The sequence below is a fragment of the Saimiri boliviensis genome, chromosome 15 (genome assembly GCF_048565385.1).
Source record: "Saimiri boliviensis isolate mSaiBol1 chromosome 15, mSaiBol1.pri, whole genome shotgun sequence".
Classification (NCBI taxonomy): Eukaryota; Metazoa; Chordata; class Mammalia; order Primates; family Cebidae; genus Saimiri; species Saimiri boliviensis.
The window spans coordinates 27,394,047-27,418,771 of NC_133463.1; the positions used below are offsets into that span (position 1 = coordinate 27,394,047).

The window sequence follows — 24,725 nt, forward strand, 5'->3', positions numbered from 1 at the left end:
GAAGCATAGTTGCAGTCTTCACCAGACACTGAATCTGCTGATACCTTGTTCTGGGACTTTCAAGCCTCTAAAATTGTGAGAAATGAATTTTTGTTAATTATAAAGTACCCAATCTAAGGTATTTTGTTATAGCAGCAGGAAAAGACTAAGAGCATACTGCCAACTACATTAGAGATTGTATCTCAGCCTTTGTTGCAGCTGGGTACTGCCATAGGATTAAGTTTTGACAAATGAAGCATAAGTGGTAGTAAAAAGTAGGACATCTACAATTCTACTTTTAAAGTAAGGTCACAACCTTCTCATGAAAATACTTGTATTTATTGAGAAATATGGGTCTGACACTATTCGATAGTCTCATGTTGCTATCATTTCAAAGTAAACTATTAATACAGCCTAATATGAAGTTATGTATTACTATTATTATTTTATACATGAGGATCTTAGATTAACTTGCTCAAAATTTCAATTTATAACTGGTAAAACTGGGATTTGAATTCAAGTCTGTGTAACTTCAAAGTCCATACCATTAACCACGGTGCCACAATGTCACCCAAAATACTTCAAGTTGTGTTAACTTTTTATAGCATGGGGAAAAGCAAAACTTTAAAAATCAGTCTTGTGGGTGGAAGCAGTAGGATTATGAATTCAATTCAGTCCAAGACATAGAATAATTTTACAAGGCACTGAGAAGCCTGACAAAGGCACAGTAAGGAGTCTTGATGTGTTGCCTTTTTTTTTTTTACCCTCAGTCATCCGGTGGATATTTCTCATAGAAACTTTATACATTTCATCATTATAAACATTATTTTGTTTTTAATTAATTAATTTTTTTTTAAGAGACAGAGTGTCACTCTGTTGCCTAGGCTAGAGTACAGTGGCCCAATTATAGCTCACTGCAACCTCAACTTCCTGGGCTCAAGCAATTCTCCTACCTCAGGTTGCAAAGTAGCTGAGGCTACAGGTGTGCACCACCATGTTGGGCTCATTTCTTATTTTTGTATAGATGGGGTCTCACTATGTTGCCCAGGCTGGTCTCAAACTCCTGGGCTCAGGTGATCATCCCACCTTGGCTTCCCAAAGTGTTAGGATTACAGGCATGAGTCACTTGTGCCTGACCTTGTTTGTTTGATTGTTTGTTTTGAAATGGAGTCTCCCGCTGTTGCCCAGATTGGAGTGCAGTAGCATGATCTTGGCTCACTGCAACCTCCACCTTCGGAGTTCAAGTGATTCTTCTGCCTCAGTCTTCCATGTAGCTGGGACTACAGGCGTGCACCACCGTCTGGCTAATTTTCGTATTTTTAGTAGAGACAAGGTTTTGCCATATTTGCCAGGCTGGTCTTGAACTCCTGACCTCCTGATCTGCCCACCTTGGTCTCCCAAAGTACTGGGATTATAGATGTAAGCCATCTGGCCGCCTGACCTTGTTTTTAAAAAACTTTAGTTATCGTAGATATTCAGAACCCAACATTTGAATTTGATAAAACAAATGATACAAAGTATATATGCTTTACTGGCAAAGCCCTGAAGAAACAAACTCCTCATATTTCTTATCCTACTAATTAAGTAAGTCAGCTACTCACACAATATTCTGATGTACTTCCTAATGATTTATAGAATATCTATATTGCCTCTAAAACATATCAAACTGCAAAGTACAATCAACTGCTTATATTTTTTAAAAGAAACAAAAAAACCCCAAAAAACTAGGTCTCTAGAAGAAAATTATTTAAAAACAGACAAAAAAAAAAAAATCAGAAGACAATACCTTGAACAGTTGGCTGCATTTCTTCTGTTTTTGGAACAAAAATTCTGATTACGCTTGTGTTGATATAAATCAAAGGTAAATTGCGGGACGTCAGTGTATGGGTCCTCATGGGCTGACCAGGAGATTTTCTTTTCTCTTTTTGGGTCTTTGGTAGTTTTGCTTGAAATATACTTGCAATGGCATTAAGCAAAGGAAAATAAAGAACAATATCAAAAGCTTGTGCTGAAAGAAGAATTTCATGAAGAAAATGGGGGGAGCCATCCATTAAGCCTTCAGATAACTTATGAAAACTTCTTCGCTCATTTCTTGATGTTAACTTGTGGCGGACATTTTTTGTTACAGCTTTTGTGTATGTCAGAGAGAGGAATCCATGCTGCTGATGAGTGCCATCTAGAAGTTTTGTAGTTGTCTGTTCCAGAAAAAGGAAATCACAATACACAGCTCATTAAAAACATTTTTTTTAAAAACCGGAAAGAAGAAAATGACCTCAGTGAGTATTTTTACCTCTTGGTCTCACCCTACACCTCGTAATAGACACATGACTAACCAATTCTGCAGATGAGGGCAAAAGGCTTCTAAGATGGTTAGAATGATTGAACTAAAGATGGGAATCCTGAGTTCCAGTTCTAGATCTTGAAGGAGATAATCTTTTTGTGACGATTTCTGTGACCTCTGCCTTTTCTGTAACATTAATAATTTGGGGCCAGGATGTGGCAGCTCACACCTGCAATCTCAGCACTTTGGGAGGCTAAGGTGGGCAGATAACTTGAGGCCAGGAGTTCGAGACCAGCCTGGCCAACATGGTGAAATCCTGTCTGTACTAAAAATACAAACAATTAGCCAGACATGGTGGCGTGGTAGTACATGCCTGTAACCCCAGTTGCTCTGGAGGCTGAGGCACAAGAATCACTTGAACCTGGGTAGCAGAGCCTACAGTGAGCAGAGACTGCACCACTGCACTCCAGCCTGGGCCACAGAGTGAGACCCTGCCTCAAACAGAAAATCATAAGGTGGAAAAGACTACTCTGATTTTATCTTTTCATTTCCTGATAGTTTTTCATTATGAGTACCAAGAGGCTGTCATAGAATGGGTCACAGGTCACAGGCAGGTTGTTTATTGAGGTGAAATAGAAATAACCACATTATATATTTTTATTTGAGATCAAATCTGAATAGGCCAGATGATTACCTTCACTAGACAGGATATGACATTTATAACAATGAAGCTTTTCCTTCAATAATTTGGCTAATTTATATAAAGACAGAGCCCATAAAAGAAGCCTCACTGACACCATGCTTTGATAATTGAACTAAATAGTTACTGAATATTTAAACAGTAACGTAACATAACAATATAACATTTGTCCTTCAGAACTTGACTATTATCAATGCTAATATATTGTTTATAAAATCTAATTATCACTATCCTGTAACTTAAAATCTTTGGGTGTGCTACTATATTAGTACACATATAACATTTAACTGAGAATAAAAAAAAACTATAACTTCAATATTTTTCCTAAAACTATCTCAATTAGCTCTCCTATGCAAACTGCACACCATAAACAAATTATAGCAAAACAGCATATTTTTAAAGGTAAAAAATTAAAATGTATACTCTCATATTCTTCTACATACAAAAAGAATATCTCTTGAAAAAAATCTTCCTCAGCCAATCAATAGACATAAAATACTGTTTTGCAAATCACTTAGCGCAGAATTAGAGGAGAACTGTTAGATTCCACATTCCCTGCCCCTCTTTCCAACACCTGAAAAAATTTTTTAATTATTAGGGTCCAAAGGGGATTTTTAAGAGGAGAAGTGAACTGGAACAAACTAAAAAGAAGAAAATATATTCATGTAAACAGAAGAAAAAAAAAACAAAAAACCAGAGAAATAGGAAAGCAGTAATGATCATCTGATCCTATTATTATTCCGTAACTCCTAAACCTCTTTTGATTCCATTTTCTCCCTCTTATATTGCTGCCTATCACCCAATGATGTGGCAAGAAGAAAAAACTATGCAATTCAGCTATCACTGCTAATTTTGCTTTTAATTTAGACTTTATAATGAAGGAAGATAATAAAATAAATTATCTTTGTATATATTTTAAGTTAACTGACCATTAAAAATACTCTGGAAAGTAAGAATTAAATGGCTGTGCAATATCTTTCCCCATGATGACCTGCTCTCAAAGCAATTTTCACTGTTCCCAGCATTTTTGCTGCTTTTCTTTTTCTTTCTTTTTTTTTTTTTTTTGAGACAGAGTTTTGCTCATATTGCCCCAGCTGGAGTGCAATGGCGCAATCTCGGCTCTCTGCAACCTCTGCCTCTTGGGTTCAAGCAATTCTCCTGCCTCAGACTCCTGAGTAGCTGGAACTACAGGTGCGTGCCACCATACCCAACTAATTTTTGTATTTTTAGTAGAGATAGGGTTTCACCCTGCTGGCCAGGCTGGTCTTAAACTGCTGACCTCGGGTGATTTGCCCGCCTCAGGCCTCCCAAAGTGCTGGGATTACAGGCCTTAGCCACTGTGCCTGGTTTTTCACTGCTTTTCTTCCGATTCTCCTTCTTTTTTTATTTCTGCATTCAAAACAAAAAGATGTAAAGTAGCAAAAGTTCTACCAGTCTTATTACCACATTGCTGGACAATGAGCAATAATGGATGGAGAAGGACTGTTAAGGTATACCCCTAGTGGAAGAAGCCACAGTGATGCTGTCTGTTCTAAGTGTCTAAACTGGGGAAGGGTTAGTATTGACCACTAATCTAAAAAGTCTAATTCATAATAAATCTTTATTAATAGTAACATTTGAATCCTGGAAGCAGCATAAAAGGTATTTTAATGCATAAATGTTTTAATTTGGAAAAATATTTTAAACGTATGGAATGTAAGCAAACTTGCAAAGTAAGCTACATGAAGAAAGGGTTTTTTTTTTTTTTAACTGCTGCATCCCTAAACTCCCTTAACATAAAGGAAAAAAAAATGAATACTAGTTGAGGTAATATAAATATCACTTTTCATATGGCAATAATACTTTATATTATTTAAAATAAAATGTTAAAAAACACTAAGGAAACTTTTTAAATGACATTTAATTTAAACGTTTAGAAAAAAGTCTGAAGAACATTAATATTAAATTTAGAGTTTCTTTATGAATATTTGTTGAAATTATTAAGAATGTGTTTCATAGTCACTAACAAACATTCAAAGAGAGGAAAATAAATCTAAACACTTCTTCTAACACAAAAGCCACATTTTTTTCCAGTACTAAAGATTAGAGACTACTGCTAGAAAAAGCTTAAAATAAAATCAGAACATATAACTTGCTATGCAAATACACTATTAAAAATTAAATTTAAGAACAAAGTTAACTTAAAGAGTATCAGTTAAAAGAATTAGCTTAAGAACATATGCAGATATGTTGTACCATTAGAAAAAGCAAGGTTCTAAACTTCTAAAAGTCAATGGTATAGTCTCATGTTGATCTATCTAATCAGTGACAGAAATGCAATCTGGTTCAGATTCAAGAGGGCACCAAACAAGTTACCTTAAAATAGTTGTTAAGAAGATAATGGCATAATAATAGAAAAAAAATTTTAAAAAGCAATCTTAGTAAGAATCATAAAAGGAATGACAAAAGCAGTATTGGTCAACTCTTGATCATTCAATACATGCACCATTTTAAGAAAAATGTTGCACATTCTACTTTGATTTCCTTATGTTGATGGTAAAATTAGTCTGTATTCATGCAAATGACCCAGAAACAAGTTATAGTGGAGAAGCAGTTCTATGATTTTAAATTACATTATAATTCATTTATAAAGTTTGTTATATAGAGGAAAACGTAAATCAAGAGTTGACTATGTATGAATCATTCAATTCCTTCTCTGGGTTCCTTTTAATGGGAGTTGTGTAGCATAATTTAAAAGTAATTTCTTACAGAAGGAAAGAAGCCAGAGCAATTACTGAAAGGGTCCTGCTTGCTGATGGGTCGAACCAACAAGGTGCGTCTGTTCAGCTTGTCAGTACAGGAAAGGAAGACACCTCCACATTGCCCCAAAGACCAACACTCTTCCCCAAGGCTTGAGGTGATGGACAGGAGCAAAGAAGGTGAAAAGACAAAAAGCAATAAAAGCCATAAGCAAAAAAAATCTAGATAGTTTTAAATTCTGCTCAAATTTGCATAAATTTAGGTTTGAGCAACTGGTAGGTATGGCCTCTGCCTGGACCATCTTCTGCAAAAGCAATGTTAATGAAAGTAAACAAAAGTAATTGCTTTTAGTGTAAAATTATTACTTCTAGTTTATGGTAAAGAACAATCCAGCATGAACTCACATAAGAACTGGGAAACGATTCCAAAAAGTCAACACAATAGTACATCAAAGATAAAGTATATCAACAAAAGTAAGCTTACCTTTGCCTTTTTGATAAATTTACTTAATTGTTACAACGGGATAATGGTTACAAAACATGAGCAGTTTCAAAGAATAAATGGCTTTAAATTCGTATGTTTGAAGAAACAGGCTAATAAGAATTTATTCTGAACTCAAATTCTTGCAACCATTAGTCCTATTTTATGAAATAACAAAGATAAACAGTTTAAAGTAGATTTTCAAAAATCGTAATAACTAAATGGGTCTCACCACAGGTTTTTCTTTGCATTGTAGAAATACTCCTTCAAAATGTCCTGACTGCCAACCTTCCCCTGGCCTGGAAAACATAAGTTCACCTTATCTGTTCTCTTCAATTTTTCTGAGTTAAAAAATTGAACATACATAACTATTTCAAATAGGTCTAAAGTTCACAACACTGCACTGAACTAAAACATAAATCTGACAATGCAATCAATAGAACAATTTACATTACAATCATACTCTGGTAGTTCTGTGTAGGAACACTTGTCTTCATGGTAAATTATATATTTATTTGGCTGATTTTCTACTTCCATCACCTCGACAAGGGTAACATCTCTATTTTTCTTTTTAAAAGATGGGTACTTGCTCTGTTGCCCAGGCTGGAGTGCAATGGCACAATCACAGCTCATTGTAACCTTGAACTCCTGGGCTCAAGCAATCCACCCACCTCAGCATCCCCAGCAGCTGGGACTACAGATATATACCACCATGCCCAACTAATTTTTTGTTTATATGTGGTGATGGAGTCTCGCCATCTTGTCCCAGCTGGTCTCAAACACCTGGGCTCAAGTGATCCCCCTGCCTTGTTCTCCCAAAGTGCTGGGATCATAGGTGTTAGCCACCATGCCAGGCTATTTTTCTTAAACACTACATCCCCAGTGCTCATTTAGCATAGCACTTGGTGCATATCACACACTCAACAAACATGTTTTTAATAAATTCATAAATTATCTGAATATTTAAAATTTACATAAATTTAGCAGTAAAGACAGGGATAAAGAACAACATAATACATAATATTCGTAACATTAAAAATTACTTCAGCCAAAATATTGTACTGATATATCACTTGCAAAGATCATTTTGATACAGATACATACCATATCAAAGGAACTAAAGAGTTAAACATTCTATTATCAAAAGCCAATTAATAATTCACTGTTTAATATGATTGATAAGATACTACTATTAGAACAAGTCCTAATATATATTCAGCCAAATATTTTTAGCCCATAATTGTGACAGATTTGACAATTATTGACACAAACAATATGACATATGCAATAATGGATAAAAATTCAAACACTTTAAATGTAGAATTAGGAACCTGGTAAATTAAAAAATGACTTTAGATTTATGCACACAATGCATAAATATATGTACAGAAACATACAGGTGCTTCTGGTAGCACACAATAAAAAATTGTTAAATAAACGAATTCAGTAAAAAATGGATTTTAAGGCTGTTTCTAAGCCAAAAACTATGAAATTGAAAATATGATGCTATTTTAAAAATATTTTTAAAAAGCATTTGTGAGTTTTACAGAATGTGAGGTTTAGTTCAATTACAAAAAGAAATATCGCTGTACTACTATAAAGCAAAAAAAAAAGCATTTGTATTTGTTTCAAAAAATGAATGATAAAACTGCCGCAGAGCTTTGTGAAAATATCTGAAAACTAGCTTTTTAACTAATGTTATTATTACAAGCCGAGCATATCTGCATGTCATCATACTTTTGATAGAAATTTCTTATGGCAGAAATGATGGTTCTAGGAACATCCACCACATATATAATAATCATCTGTGAGATGAGAGTCATCAAAGTGCTTAGGAAATACGCTATTGCTCCAACTCAGTGCATGATTATATTGGTATAGAGAATGGATGGGAAGTATACAGCAAAAATCAGAGCCATCAAATGTGTTGCAGGCATCTTAGCAAACATAAACTATAGAAAATAAACTTTGTAAGATTAGTAAAAGTATCTTATTTCATTTAATATGGCAATGTGTATATTTATGAACAGATTTGTCATCTTATAAAATTTTATTATACTTCCTACATGAATAAATACTAAATAAAATTAACCAATGTATTGTTAAGAATCCTCTTTGAGAATAAATACAGGCATACCTCAGTTTTATGGGCTTTGCTTTATTGCATAGTGCAGATATTATGTTTTTACCCAAATTGAAGGTCTGTGGCAGCCTTCACTGAGTAAGTCCATCAGCACCCTTTTTTCCAACAATATATGCTGACTTCCAGCCTCTGTGTCACACACTGGTAATTCTTGTAATATTTCAAACTTTTTCATTATTATTCTATCTGTTATGGTGATTTATGATCAATGATTTTTGATGTTACAATCATAATTATCTCAGGACATCATGAGCAGTGCCCAAATAAGATGCAAACTTAATTGATCAATGTTGTTTGTTTTCTGATTCCTCCACTGACCCATCATTTTCCATTTTTCTCCCTCACCTCAGTTCTTCCTATTCCCTGAAACACAACAATATTGAAATGAAGACAATTAATAACCCTACAATGGCCCCTAAGTGTCTCAGTGAACGAAGAATTGGAAATCTCTCACTTGGATAAAAAGCTAAAAATGATTAAGCTTACTGAGGAAGGCAAGTAAAAAGCTGAGACAGGCTGGAAATGAAGCCTCTTGTGCCAACTTGTGAATGCAAAGGAAAGTTCTTGAAAAATTAAAAGTGCTACTCCAGGGAACTCATAAATGATAAGAAAGTGAAACAGCCTTATTGCTGATATGCAGAAAGTTTGAGTGGTCTGGGTAGAGGGTCAAACCAGTCACACCATTCTCTTAAATCCAAAGCAAGGCCCTGTCGTCATTCTGTAAGTAGAGAGACGTGAGAAAGCTGCAGAAGTTTGAAGCTAGCAGAAGTTAGTTCATGAGACTTAAGGAAAGAAGCCATCTCTATGACATTAATGTGCAACATGAAGCGGCAAGTACTGTTGGATAAGTGGCAGCAAGTTGTACAAAAGATCTAGCTTAGTTCACTGATGAAAGTGGCTACACTAAATAACAGATTTTCAATGTAGACAAAACAGCCTACTCCTGGAAGACGCCATCTAAGACTTTGATAACTAGAGAAGAGAAGTCAATGTCTGGCTTTAAAGCTTCAAAGGACAGGTTAACTCTCTTGTTAGAGGTCAATGCAGCTGGTAAAATTGAAGATAATGCTCATTTACCATTCTGAAAATCCTAGAGCCCCTAACAATTATGCTAAATCTACTCTCCCCCTGGGCTCTATACATGGGAACAACTAAGCTGAGATGATAGCACATCTGTTAACAGCATGGTCTCCTGAATATTTTAAGCCCTTTGTTGAGAACCATTGCTTGTTCAGAAAAAAAAAAAATCCTTTGAAAATACTACTGCTCATTGACAACACACCTGGTCACCTAAGAGTTCTAACAGAGATATATACAAGGAATTGAATGTTGTCTTCATGCCTGCTAACATCTATTCTTCAGCTCATGGATCAAGCAGTAATTCTGACCTTTGAGTCTGATTATTTAAGAAATACATTCTGTAAGGCTATAGCTGCCATAGATATAGTGTGTTAGACCATTTTGCATTGCTATAAAGGAATACCTGAGACTGGGTAATTTATAAAGGAAAGAGGTTTATTTGGTTCATGGTTCTGCAGGCTGTACAAGCATGGCACTATCATCTGCTTGGCTTCTGGTGAGGCCTTAGGAAGCTCTTACTCATGGAAGAAGGCAAAGGGGAACAAGCATGTCACAGGGTAGAGAATGATCAAGAGAGAGTGGGGAAGTGCCATTTTCTTTCTAAACAACCAGCTCTTGCATGAACTAAAAAATCAAGAGTTTCAGTTGTTACCATGGGGAGGCACCAAGCCGTTTATGAGAGATCCTCCCCTATAACCCAAATATCTCCCACTAGGACAAACCTCCAATACTAGGGATCAGATTTCCACATGAGATCTGGAAGGGACATATATCTAAATTGTATCGATAGCAATTCTTCTGAAGGTTCTATGCAAAGTAAATTGTAACACCTTCTGTGAAAGATTTACCACTGTAGACACCATTAAGAACATTCATGATTCACTGGAGGAAGTAAAAATATCAACATTAACAGGTGTTTGTAAGAAGTTGATTGCAACCCTCATGGGTGACTTTCAGGGTTTCAAGACCTCACTGGAGGAAGTAATGGTAGATGTGGTGAAAACAACATGAGAACTAGACTTAGGATTGGAGCCTAAAGATGGAGCTGAATTGCTGTAATCTCATGACAAAACTTGAATGGATGAGGTGTTGAATGAGCAAAGAAAGTGGTTTCTGGAGTTGGAAACTACTCCTGGGGAAGATGATAGGAACACTGTTGAAACGACAACAAAGGATTTAGAATATTCCATAATCTCATTTTATAAAACAGCAGCAGAGTTTGAGAGGATTGACTCCAATTTTGAAAGCAGCTCTGTTGTGGGTAAAATGACATTAAAGAGCAGCACATGACACAGAGAACTCTTTCATAAAGAAAGATTCAATCCATGTGGTGAACTACATTATTGACTTATTTTAAGAAATTGCCACAGCTATCCCAAACTTCAGCAATCACTACCCAGATCAGTCAGCAGCCATCAACATCAAAACAAGACCCTCCACCAGCAACAAGATTATGACTCACTGAGTGCTCAGATGATCATTACCACATTTTGGCAATCAAGTATTTTTAAATTAAGGTCTGTACATTTTAAAATACATAATGCTATTGTACACTTCACAGACTACAGTACACTATAAAGACAACTCTATATATACTGGGAAACCAAAAAATTTGTGTCATTTGCTTTATTGAAATATTTGCTTTATTGGAGTATTTATTATTCTTATAGTCATTATTTATTAGAGTAGTCTGGAACCAAACTCTCAATATGTCCAAGGTATGCCTGTATAGTATTTTTTAAAATAACTAGCCAAATTGAAACAGAAAAAGTCTTATGGTAACTTTGTTCAAAGAAAAATACAGATTTTCTTATATTCATTATTCATTATTTACCTGCTTCTATAGTGATCCATATTGAAATTCTCTATTTTACATTTCACTTTGGTATATACATCCTGGACATCTATGGAAGCACTGAGATCTTCTAGTTCACTGACCATACAAACCTCTGCAATAAGAAGCAAACAGTAATATCAATAGAGTCTTCACAATTAATATTAAAACTTTTTATTTTACATTTTACATTGACATATGCATGCTGGATATGTATAGAGGCACTGAGATCATAAACACTTCTAGAATAATAAGCAAAATTAATGTCACCACAGACCTTTCAATTAAGATAAGACATTTATTTCAAGAAAGGGAAAATCTCAGTTAGTGTTTGAAGTGTTATATTTGGTATCAGTCAAGGATTTTCCCAGTACTTTTAGTACTAATGCTATAGTGTATCAATATGACCATTGAGTGTATCAATATGACTCATGGTCTTTTAGATGAATTTTAATACAAACAGGACAAAATTTAGGCATTACAAAGTCAAGAAAAATATGTACATATAAACTTTAATTGTTAATAAGATTCAACATTTTAGCACAACTAGAAATGAATTAGATCTAATAATACTTAATTACAAATGACAATAATAAATTAAGTTTAATATTTCTTCCAAAATAGCATTTAATATTTGTACTTTTCAGTAAATAAGAAAAGCAATCCTGTACCTGTGCCTTTGTTTTCAGGATCTGGAGCAAAGAGCTTTACAGTAATTTTGGGAAGTACCCACTGCATCCATAGACTAACACGTCCACTGGTTCCACCAATATTACTTGTAGTTTGTTCCAAGGTCACAGAATCTGAGAATGGTGAGTCCTCACCTGCTTGTATAGAATCTCCCTGGGGTGGGGAGGGGGGAACAACAACAACCACTTATTTTGTAACATAAAGAAAAATAACAAAAAATACAATTTATAAATTAAAATCAGTAGTCATTATTTATAACTTTCCCACATCATATATGCAAATGATAATCATATAAATGTTAATACTAATACAAAATGCTAATATATAAACATATACTTCTCAAATGGTTTTTATTGTTACAAAGTATATGTATGTTTTCAGCTTCCTCTAAAAGTAGATAAAATCTAAAAAAGGTTAGGATTATACTAGCGAGTATGTTCCTATATTGTAGTCTGCAAGCTACAGTGAAGGGGCTAATCTGTATTGAGGAATAAAGTTTTACTAGATCACAGCCACATTCATTGATTTAATGACTATATCTGACTTCTTTTCAGCAGAGTTGAGTAGTTACTGCAGAGAAGTTATGATCCACAAAGCCTAAAGGTATGTATTAACTAGCCTTTTACAGAAAAAAATCTGTCTACGTCTTCTATAGATTATTTATAAGTGAGTCTAGAATAACTATAGCAAAGTGATTGTCACAGTTTAAGAAACAGTAAAATATTAATCATGCCTTGCATGTTAATTGAGGAGATAATTAAAAATTAGATTTGACAAAAGATTTTTAAAAATGTTTCATATGGTTAAAGGTTTCTTAGTGGAATAGAGCATAAGCTTATCTGATTCAACAAATACATACTGAACTCTGAAGAGTATTAGGTCCTAAATTCAGTGCTAATAAACTTGCTGTCAAAGGTTTGGTGGTCTATTTTGGTCTTTTCAGCAGCTTTTAGTAGGCCAGAATAAAATAAAGTTTTATTTAAAGTTCAACTGGAGCTGACAGCTTCAGTCTCAAATGCAGAAGAGATACTGCAATCATTGATATGTTGAGTTCTTTTAGGATTAGCTATGAAGTATTGGGGTCTTAAAATTCCAAACTTTGCTGTCGATTTAAAATTGGCAAACAAAACTTGGGAGTTTAACCCATATACTCTGAAAACTGACCAAACACAATATAACATTCTCGTTTGTTTAAAGATGTGTATATATATATGTATGTATTTATGTGTCAGTTATATATGCTTAGTTAAGCTTAATATGGCAGGCAGTAAGGCATACTGGGTTAAGGTATTCAGATGCCAGTCATGTAATTTTAGACAAGTAGTTTAACTTTTCTGAGTCTGTTTACTCCTCTGTAAAATTGTTACAACAATATTTATCTCTTACAGTTAAGATTAAATAACAATATTAATGTTAATGAAGTATATACAAACAGAAAGTATTTCATAAATGGTAGATATAATTATCATTATCAAGTTGAACCAATGCTTAAGAAATTGTTCAGTCACATTCTTATAGAATTTGGTCCCTCTACTGCCTTTCTCATTTCCTCATCTTTCTAACTTCAGCCACACTTTCCTTTGCTGTATATCCTCAACTTCCAATAGTTTATTGTTACTTTGAATATCTCAAACACAAATGTTAATTTCCTGTGTTAAGGAGTCATAACCAGTAGTTAACTGCCAGAACAAAACATCCCTTAAAATTTAAACAAAGACAATATAATATGGTCAGTACACCATTTTCTACAGACAGGTTGTCAGAGCAGAAGCCACTAATCTCTAAACACTTAAAAGCAAGAATGATAATTAAAATCCTGTACAAAACAAACCAAAGCCTCAGCTCTCATTACCACAGACATGCCATCTAGACAAAGGTATATTCAGCTCCTATATGAAGCTTTTACTTTAACCTCATTGTTCTACAACCCCTTTCAGTCAGAAGAAAATTCCATTTCCCTGCAACCTCAGAAGGAAGGCAAATGGGAAAGATTTTCATAGACTCACAGGCAAATGTTTACTGCAAGAACATTTAGGCACCAAGCATAGCAAAGCAATAGTGTTCTGGGATTTACTATGAAAGAAAATTATAGAGTTAATCCTGAAGATAGTATAGTTACTCGTATACCAAGCAAAGCAAATAGTTCACTGTCTGTGGGGATTTCATATAAATGCTTTTACAAAATAGTTTAAAATCTGCTACAATTAAAATTCCTATAAATTGAAGAGCTATAAAAAAAATCAGGTTTTTGGTTAGCTGTCTAATGTAAAACACACAACATCTAATAAAAAGCACAAACTAATTCCAGATAAGGATGCTTAAGATAGCCTTTCTTTATGGATAGTTTTTTAGAGTAGAAGTATGCTTAAATTAAATCCTCCCTCCAACAGATACAACAACATCATATTCTAAGAATGAAAAACTGCAGAGAAAATAGCATCTCAAATCAACAAGACTTCAATTTTTAACACTACTGAGTACACTTGGTAAGAATGCTAAGAAAACAGTAGCTGCAAATTTAGTAAGCACTCCTCAGTAAAAACTTTGCTCTACTTCCTCATGCAGTTTCAATTTTCATTTTGTATTTACAGCATTTAGTTTGGTATTGTTAAAGATGTTTGTGCATTAATTTTCTGCTCTGTTTCCAAATCTATTGTGAAAATCAGGCCAGAAATGAAGATGCTGAACTATTTTCCCATACGTCCTTAGGCCAAGTTCTAAAGTAAACAGTTCAATTCTTTTACTATTTTGTTGCAAATTGACCAAAATACTAAGTTTATTTTCCTAGGCAAATTTATCTTTGTTCATTTGGAAGAGCAAACACTTTATAGCCCTTCATCCTTGGCCTGCTTCAAAGCTTAAGGATGATCATAGTTTTGGCCCCGTTGCTACTCTTATCAAAATAACTCCCGCATTCTTGTTCAATAACAAAACTTCCCAAAGGGCTAAACATTGCGACCATGGTGTGTACTTAATCAATGGCAACAAGTGGCCTGCTGTGGTCTCCACTACCTTTGCTCTATTTCAATGTAAGAGTGGGAAAAAAATGATTAAGTGTTTTAAGCTCAATACTTAAGCTTCAAACTCATATTTCCCACTTTACCATGACTCAGATTGAAATACAGGAAGCTACAGCTGTATGTGCACAAAAGTACAGTGCTCGTTATCAACATGTCAGCATGAAAAGAATTACTCATAAAGTATAAATCAACTAAGGATCATATTAACAAATACTTCTATTTAATACAATTGTTAGAATGTGTTTTCTTTAACTAGATTCATTTACAGTAAGTTTTCTATATTTGATAGCTTTGACCCAACTAAGCAAGATAAACAATGTTTTAATAGTAAAATGTTGAAAAATTTGAATGATTGTTTTCTAGTGCAAATTACAATGTAAAAAAATCAAACTTCCAATTTCAAAGTGGTCCCCAGATACGTAATTAATATAAATAACACAAGAAATGTAAGGTAACCTCAGATTATTAGGTTATATTTATATAATAAAACTATGTGAATGTTTAAAAATCAAGTAGCCAATAATTTAGAGACAATTTTTGATATTAATATTTTGAAATAGGAAAGGCTTTATACACAAAACATTTCATTGAATGGTATGTGATGGCCAAACAAGAACCTTCATTTTTCTAACCTATTTTGATATCTTTATTTTTTCCATAGCTATTCAAATGATAAGATGTCCAAATGTTATGATTTCTACATTTTGAATAAAAGTTTCTCTCTAAATGTTAAGGATAAAACCATTTAAAGAATAATATGAAATCTAATGAAGTATTTTCAGGAGAAGATTTAAAACAATTATGGCAAATTCTAAAAATAGCAATTGAGCAAACTGAAGCTAAATACACTATCTAAACGGTAGTTTGAATAATAATTTGAGGTAGGCTACTGTGTAGGTTAATTGCACTTGAATAACTGAAAAACTGACAAGAGTTTTGCTACTATAGCAAACTCTGTCAACAACTCTAAAGTTGATGCAAAACAACCTCTCAGTCCAGTATTCACTGCTCAATTAACTGAAAATTAATGTTATGTTAAACAGTTACTGGACATTAAATAAGGTACCATTTCACCCTTATTTTTTTTTTAATTAGGCTGATAATAAAGTAATTTTAGTTTCTTGGATTAATAAACAATGCTTGTCACACTTTGCCATGACCCTAAACTTCCAAACATTGAGCGGTTAATATATCAATTTTTACTTTAGGTAGAGTTGTAAATAAATATTCTAGTAGTCACTCAGCATTTTAGATTTTTCTAAAGCTTTGAAATTATTTCCTATACTACTACTGTGATTAAGGAAGACATTACCAAAAACATTTTATATACACAGAAAAAGTTAAAAAAACACACTAAATGATTTGCCTAAAATCACAACTTGGAGGAATTTCATTTTGTCAACACAATCTAATCCTTTAAAATCACATTTATTGAAACTACTGAAAACTCAGAGATCCAAAATATCATTTTCTATAGTTATAACAGTTTCCCAAAGACACACAGGTTATGAATGTATCCTGTAACAGAAGGATGTGAGTGTGTGTGTACGTGTGTATGTATGTATATATGTATGTGTTTGCTTTGTTTACTTGTCATGAAGAGGAATCATCAAAATGTCAATGCTTTTAATTACAGTTTTTATTGTTGTGCTATCCTGTAGGCAAAATAGCATAAAAATTTTAACGAGTATAATTACATAATGTTCCACTTTTTAGACCACTTACCTGAACAAAAATTTCTGACAACTTAAACTAGTTGAAGTACAGTGTAGTATGTTCATAAAATATAAAGTTTTATTTATCTTTAGAACAAATGTAAGAGTGAGTGTGGCAGAAACAGCTGGCTGTATCCCAAATTTTGCTCTCCCTTCTATAATACAAAATTGTCTCTGAGTAACAGTAATCCAACTAGGTGGATTTAGGTGGCTAAATTTCCCAGCCCACTTTTGAATTATGTTTATACACACATCCATGTCCCATCATTATTGTAAATTCCTCTAAGGATAAAAGAACATGTCTTAAATACTTAGATTTTAAAGAAAGGGCTGAACATTAATACGCTAAGAATAAAATTTAAGAAATTCACAAAGCAGCAGAATAAAACCAATAAAAAAGCAGTATCTCTCTCAGCCTAAGTAGGTGAACAAAGTTACCCTTGAGAATTTTTAAAAACAACTCTCAAACGGATATAGGTTTCAGGGCTTGATTTCATACTGCCTAAATGTTTCAAAAACTTGTAGCTATAAAGTTAATAGTATGGTGGTCCCAAACTAGTGGTAGCCCCTGAAGTCCCTTAGAGAAGCAAACACATGAAACCCCTTTGTGGGGAGACAGGCCCTCAACCACCATATAAGGGCTTCATAGAAGAAGTTCCATTGCTGAAGAACATCCAACACAAAATTACACGGTGCCCAAGGAAACAACCTAGCATAGGCAAGATTTAAGAAAACAACAAGTGGTCAGATTCAACTCTAAAGAAGTTCAGATAGCAGATCTGATTTAATAATAATAATAATAATAATAATAATAATAATAATGTTTAAAATGATTGGGCCGGGCACGGTGGCTCATGCCTGTAATCCCAGCACTTTGGGAGACCGAGGTGGGTGGATCACGAGGTCAAGAGATTGAGACCATCCTGGTCAACATGGTGAAACCCCGTCTCTACTAAAAATACAAAAAATTAGCTGGTCATGGTGGCACGTGCCTGTAATCCCAGCTGCTCAGGAGGCTGAGGCAGGAGAACTGCCTGAACCCAGGAGGCGGAGGTTGCGGTGAGCCGAGATCGCGCCATTGCACTCCAGCCTGGGTAACAAGAGCGAAACTCCGTCTCAAAAAAAGGAAAAAAAGATTAAGGACATAAACAGCAAACTGAAAATACAAACTCACTGTATATATAGTTTTATGTATTTACATAAAAATATGTGTAGCAACTTAATGAACATATGCATCTCTATGCCATGTACATAAATGTGATTTAAATTAATCATAATGTGAGTTAGTATTCCAAAATTATTTAACATCTATATTCTGAAGAAGAGTATGTTTATAACCTACTTTGATCCATGCTTAAAATAAATTGGGGTTATCCTTTGATCATAAAGATAATGAGTGATGAGTCGTGATGGAGAGTTTTTATTTTCACATCTTGTAAGTCAGTGGAAGTCTCTCTGTCTGAATCATTTTACTTGTAATCTATAGTATTTGACTTAAATATTTCAGATAGAAAAGAAAAACATCAAAAGTACAACTAGCATAGAAAAAGAAAAAGCAATTAAGGGCCAGTTTATCAATATGTCTTGGCTATTTGTACAGAGTTTAATTAGAGCCAAAAGAATGCTAGAGGTTTCCCTTCACAATAAAGAAAATTATAAAGAGATAATTATGGTCAACTTTAAAATAGTGCCTAATATTTTTCAAATAAACTAGAAAATTTATTCAAAAACTACTACTAGCCAGAGAAATTAGGCAACAAAAAGAAATAAAAGGCAACCAAACTGGAAAGGAAAAAGTAAAATTGTATCTTTTAGCAGATGATATAATCTTATATATATAAAACTACAGATTCCAAGAAAATTTTAGAACTAATAAATGAAATCCACAAAGCTGTGGTATACAACACGAACATACAAAAATCAGTTGTATTTCTAGGCATTAAAAGTGAACAATACAGAAAGAAAATTAATAGAATAATTCCATTTAAAATAGCATCTAAAATAGTAAAAATCTTTAGAATAAACATAACTGAGGAGGTTAAAGACATATAATGAAAACTATGAAATATTGCTAAAAGAAACTAAGATGACACAAATAAATGGAAAAACATCCAGTGTTCATACACTGGAATATTTAATATTAAGATGGTGAGTTACCATTTAATGGACACAAAGTTTTGGTTGGGGAAGATGAAAAAATACTGGAGACTGTTGTGAAGGTTATACAACAATGTGAATGTACTTAATTCCACACAATCATATTCTTAAAATGGTAAAAATGGTAAATTTATGTTGTGTATATTTTACCACAATAAAAAAAATTAAGCCAAAAAAGTTAACAGTAACATAAAATCATGATTGTACAGTAATAAAAATACATTATATGTGTTTAGCATCTATAAGTTATATGTTCGTTAGTTTTACTTGACATAAATTGGGCCACCAGAGTGGGATAGAAATATTTATCTTATCATTAAATATTATTTTATCAATACATACTGTAAAATTTAATTCTAGGAACAAGGCAATATCAGTGTTGGAGATGGGAAAAAAAGATCAAGATGCTTCTCCATGTTCTCTTTAAAATAATTAAATTAGAGTCCTTTGGTCATACAGTCCTTACCATTTCATTTGCTCTCTCTTTGTTTGTTTGTTTTGTTTTTGAGACAGAGTCTTGCTCTGTCACCCAGGCTGGAGTGCAGTGGGAGGATCTCAGCTCACTGCAACTTCTGCCTCCCAAGTTCAAGCAGTTCTCCTGTCTAGGCCTCCTGGGTAGCTGGGATTACTGGCACATGCCACCACACCTGGCTAAGTTTTGTATTTTGAGTAGAGATGGGGTTTTGCCACGTTGGCCAGGTTGGTCTTGAACTCCTGACCTCAGGTGGTCGGCCCACCTTGGCCTTCCAAAGTGCTGAGGTAACAGGTGTGAGACACCACACCCAGCTTAGTCTTTCTCTTCTAATAATTTTCTAAGTTAAAACTTCTGCTATATCCAAATAACATCTAAACTAAGAGCTTGCAATTTAGATCAGAAATGTTATAATCAAGTACCTTTACAATTAGGATTACTTTGTTAACATGGGAATATATAGTGATGATGTGAATTTTCACATGAAAATAGGTTTCTAGAGAGTATGACAAGAGGGAATACTTGCTAACTCATTTATGAAGGCAGTACAATCTTCTAATACCAAAAGATGACAAGGCTATAAGAAAAAAAAGCATACAATTCTGCAGAATTAGTAAAAAAAAAAAAAGAAAAAAAATGGTCAGTATCACTCATGACTATAGATACTAAAATCCTAAAAAGTTAACAAACTCAATCTAGTAATATACAAAAAAAAAAAGTATCACAACCAAGTTGGATTTTTTCTAGCAATACACAGTTAGTTGAATACATGTGAAAATCAATTAGTATAATTAGTCACGTTAACAGAATAAAGGACATAAATTAAGTATACAATAATTTCAATTGAATAAAAATTTCAAATATTGAGGAATAAATTTATCACAAAGTGAGCATGGCCTCTACAAAAACAAAAACCCAAAGCTTAGTGACACTAAAGACAAAAACAGAAGGATATGTATCATATTCATAGAATACTTGGAGAAACTATACATAAATTCAGTTAATAGTTGTGCTAACATGTTGGGATTGTTACCAATATTATCCCCATATAACGGGTGATGAAGTTAAGGCATAGAGGTTAAATAATGTGACTATAAGTTGAAAGCTGTAAAAAAGCAGCTTGTCTTGCTTGTCTGACTCCAAAGTCTCTTCCAGGGGTTTCACTAACACAGAATCAAGCTAACATGAGTCGGCACAGACCCTACATAGTAACACTAATGTGTTTCAGTTTTCTAGTATATAAAATAAAAATGCTGGTCAAAAGGATCTGTCTGACAATCTTTCTTGAAAATACAACTATAAGACAGAATTAAGAGAAAGATCTTTGCTCACTTGTCAAGCTCCACAAAACTATTATATCAGTGAGAGGGAGCCAATTCTTAGAGCTGAGAAAAGGAGAAAAGAGAGAGTTCATAACAACTAAGAGTAGGAAAGTAGCAGACAGTTTAGCTAGTTTTCCCAAGGAAAAAAAAAATACACCTTAGAGAAAATAAATTACTAACATTCTTTTTTTGTTTGAAAGGTTGCTATAGAAACTAAACATACTACTCAAATTTCCCCTTTTTTCCCCTTTGGAACCCACATTTTCTGCCAAAACTTTGAAATATGCTTGAACACAGTAAGGGATAATATTAAGTGCTACTATAATTCTAGACAATTCAGGCTAGTATTAAGCAAATGATATTAAAATGACAGAAAGTGCTCTTCTAAATCAGATAAATACTGAATAAAGAATCTTTAAAAACACTGCAATTTACTTTCTTTCTCCTCCCTCTATATTTTAAAACAAACACATCAGTTATCAACATATTCAACAGGTTAAAATATTAAATAGTATTTCCGGTATTACATTAGTTTTAAAATGGTTTTTCAGGTGCAAGACACATAAAAAGCATACGATTTCTTCAAGGCAAACTATTTCATAAAAAATTAATCAATCCTTATACACCAATGTTCAAAGCATTATTCACAACAGCCAAAAAGGTAGAAATAACCCAGATGTCCAGCATAAGGGAACAAATAAACTAAATGTGTTATATACATACAATGAAATATTTCTCAGCTATAAAAAGGAATGGAATTCTGATACATAATGAATGAACCCTAAATATATTACACAAAGTAGAATAAGCCATACATAAAAGGACAAATACCACACAATTCCTCTTATATGAAGTACCTAGAATAGGCAAATCTAAAGAGACAGAAAGTAGAATAGAGGTTACCAGGGACAGAAGGAGAAGAAAAGATGAAGTTATTTGATGAGCGTAGAGATTCTGTCTTGGACGGTGAAAAAGTTCTAGAAATAGATAGTGGTTATGCTATACCCTGTGAATGTGCTTAATGCCACTAAATTGTACATTTTAAAATGGTTAAAATGGTAAATTTTACCATGTATATTTTTTACAATTTTTTAAAAAATCACAAAAGAAGTTAATTGATAGTATTGAGAAGTTAGTATGTAAAAGGAGAGTGAAATTTAAAAAACTAGTTCTTAGAACTCAATAATGTTAAAGAAATTTGAATACAAGCAATATGGAGACTAAGCTGAAATGAACATTTAGCATTTGTACTAACAAAGCACAGATATTCTGGATAAAATATCAGGTGAATTTAATACAGAAAAGTGCTCTGTATCTTTTCTTTGGCCCTCTTGATCTACTCTCTACCCATTACTACCCTCTGTGCTTAGGAAATTAATCTATATGAACAATATGAATGGATATCCTGGTCCTCTGTTTTTTTTCTTGGTTTCAGTTAATGAAAAACAGTGGCAGGAGTTAGAGGGGGTGGAGAATGACGTCTGGGTATTTACTCCCTGTTCTGATAATCTCTCTCTCCTGCCCTTTAAGCCTATTGGTGTCAACAACTGCTCCAGGGTACTCTATCATCTCCTGTTAACTGAGATTTCCTTTCCCAGTTTACATCTTTGTCCTTTTACGAAACTCTCTTAAATTGTCCAATTTCAGATTACCATCTTTTTCCAATATGATAATCAACTTGAAATAAAGACAAATACTATTGTGTCAGAAATGAAGATGAAACACAAAGTTAGGGTAACAAGTAGAAACAGTCCTTGATAGCATGCAGAAGTGTCAAACTAAGTTAAGGGTCTAGGGGTTGAGCAATGGCACTGAAAGATTCATTCAGGGACTGCAGACATGGTCTAGAAACTGGTGAGGCCTTTGCGTGAAGTCTGGAGATAAAAAGAGCTTCTTTTTAAGCAAAAGATACACTAGACACTAGGCTTCACCAGGCTAAGAAATGCCATGGATGTTTTCCAGATTCCTAAGACAGAGGAAAGGTGAAAGTGGGGGCATGAAAAAGTCATTCATGGCTGGGCACAGTGGCTCACATCTTTAATCCAGCACTTTAGGAGGCTGAGGCGGGTGGATCATGAAGTCAGGAGTTCGAGACCAGCCTCGCCAACATGGTGAAACCCTGTCTCTACTAAAAATACAAAACTTAGCCAGGCATGGTGGTGGGTGCCTGGTGATCCCAGCTACTTGAGAGGCTGAGGCAGGAGAATTGCTTGAAACTGGAAGGCGGAGGTTGTAGTGAGCCACGATTGTGCCATTGCACTCCACCTGGGCAATAAGAGTAAAACTCCATCTCAAAAAAAGAAGAAAAATTAAAACAAAAGTCATTCATGAGAAACTAAATGCTATTACTTGCTAGTGTGGGATGTCGTGTGTCCTACTTACATGGTAAGACAAACCCTTGTTGATAAAGAAACCTAAAAACTGCCCAAGGTTCCCTGAAATCTCTAGGGCCCTGGCAAAACAAATATCAAAATGCTCTAGAGGGACAATTCTACAACAGAAGGCTCATAGGAATCACACAGAAAAATTAAGAATGAATAAATCAGGACAGTGTAAGAAAACAAAAATGCAAGCAGTGGATCCTGCAGGGACCAAACAGTTAAGAGCATTCAACAGATATGATTTAAATAAAAGAACTTTAATAAAGTAACGACTCACAGAGGTGTGGGCAGGATAAATGGATTTAACTAGGAATGTTGAGACATACGGAGACTAGCAACAACAGGAAGCCAAAACCTTGTTTAAACCTTAATAGGCAAAAGAAGGAAGTAGTATTACCTAAGCCCAGTAAGAACTGGAACCACAAAAGAGATTTCCCCTGGCAGGACTGGTACTCCTGGAGAGACCCAATCAGTGCTAGAGATACATGCACTAAGGCAAGGAGAAAACAAGAAAGAAAAACATCATCCTCTCTCTCTTCTTACCCTCTAATCTCCTGATTGCATCAAACACAGACTAACACAAGTAGATTAGAAATAGCTAAAGGAAGAATTAATAAACTGGAAAAAGAGAGAGATTTGAGTAAACAACCTAGAAAGAAAACACATAGAGCTAATAATAGCATAAGGAGGGAAAGGGGAAAAAGGCATTGAGACATGGAGAAAAAAATGAGAAGTTACAGAAAGAGAGAATAAAGATAATCAAGTGGTACTGATCAGTGAGAGAGAATTTTCAAGAAATGAAAAAAACATTCCATGAAACCCCAGGATAAAGAAGCATACATTACACTTGATGACAATAACTTACTTTAAAAGGAAGATTAACCAATGAAATAAGTCATTGAATCATATAATAAAAATATATAGGAACTCTAGAGTCGGGATGCAGAGGTTTTAGTTTCAGCTCTGCTACTTGTTATCTCTATGCTTTTGAGCAAATTACTTAACCTCAAATTCTTCACTGTAAAATGGAAAGTGTAATATAACCTACCTCATAATTCTGGTTTGGGAACTATATGAGATAATGCTTGTAGCCTGGCAAGGTGGATCACACATGTAATCCTAACACTTTGGGAGGCTGAGGCAGGTAGACTGCCTGAGCTCAGGAGTTCCAGACCATCCTGGGCCACATAGTGAAACTCTGTCTCAACTAAAATACAAAAAAATTAGCTGGGTATGGTAGTGCACATCTGTAGTCCCAGCTACTCAGGAGGCTGAGGCAGGAGAATCACTTGAATCCAGAAGATGGAAGTTGCAGTGAGACAAGATCACACCTCTGTACTCCAGCCTGGGCAACAGAGTGAGACTCTGTCCTGTCTCAAAAAGAGATAATGTTTGTAAAGTACTTAGTTTAGTGAGTACTCCAAAAGGGAAAGCTAATACAAATCTCCTTCATAAAATTTTTGCATTAGGCATTGAGTATAGGCAAATTTCTATATACACATGGTACTATTTAAACATCTTCAATTCAGTGAGTCTTCATTTTATGTTCCCAGCTCTTGTAAAGGCAGGAACAACACTAGGATTTAATCAAAACAGAGCAGGCAAGTAGTCAGTCAGTGATATGCTTCATGTAACTTGCTAACAGATTTTGGAAAACCTATTAGAGTTAACTAATTATGTCATTTCAATTTAATTTTTTATTTTCTTATTAGTCCTGGGCACAAGAAGATTC

General features: G+C 34.2%; 1 protein-coding gene across 10 annotated transcripts in view; it reads right to left on the reverse strand.

Moving 5' to 3' along the window:
• VPS13B (vacuolar protein sorting 13 homolog B) overlaps window positions 1–24,725 on the reverse strand; it is an 805,060-nt gene that overhangs the window by 353,564 nt on the left and 426,771 nt on the right. For 7 of the 10 annotated variants that reach the window (XM_074386816.1, XM_074386811.1, XM_074386814.1 and 4 more), the window contains 4 exons: window positions 11,908–12,079; window positions 11,237–11,351; window positions 5,709–5,850; window positions 1,766–2,174 (listed from right to left, as the gene is read on the reverse strand). In XM_074386816.1, the coding sequence (XP_074242917.1) occupies window positions 1,766–2,174; window positions 5,709–5,850; window positions 11,237–11,351; window positions 11,908–12,079 (838 nt within the window). Of the gene's footprint in view, window positions 1–1,765; window positions 2,175–5,708; window positions 5,851–6,411; window positions 6,479–11,236; window positions 11,352–11,907; window positions 12,080–24,725 lie in introns of those variants that run through there. The other 3 variants (XM_074386815.1, XM_003943030.4, XM_074386817.1) reach the window with 2 other exon arrangements.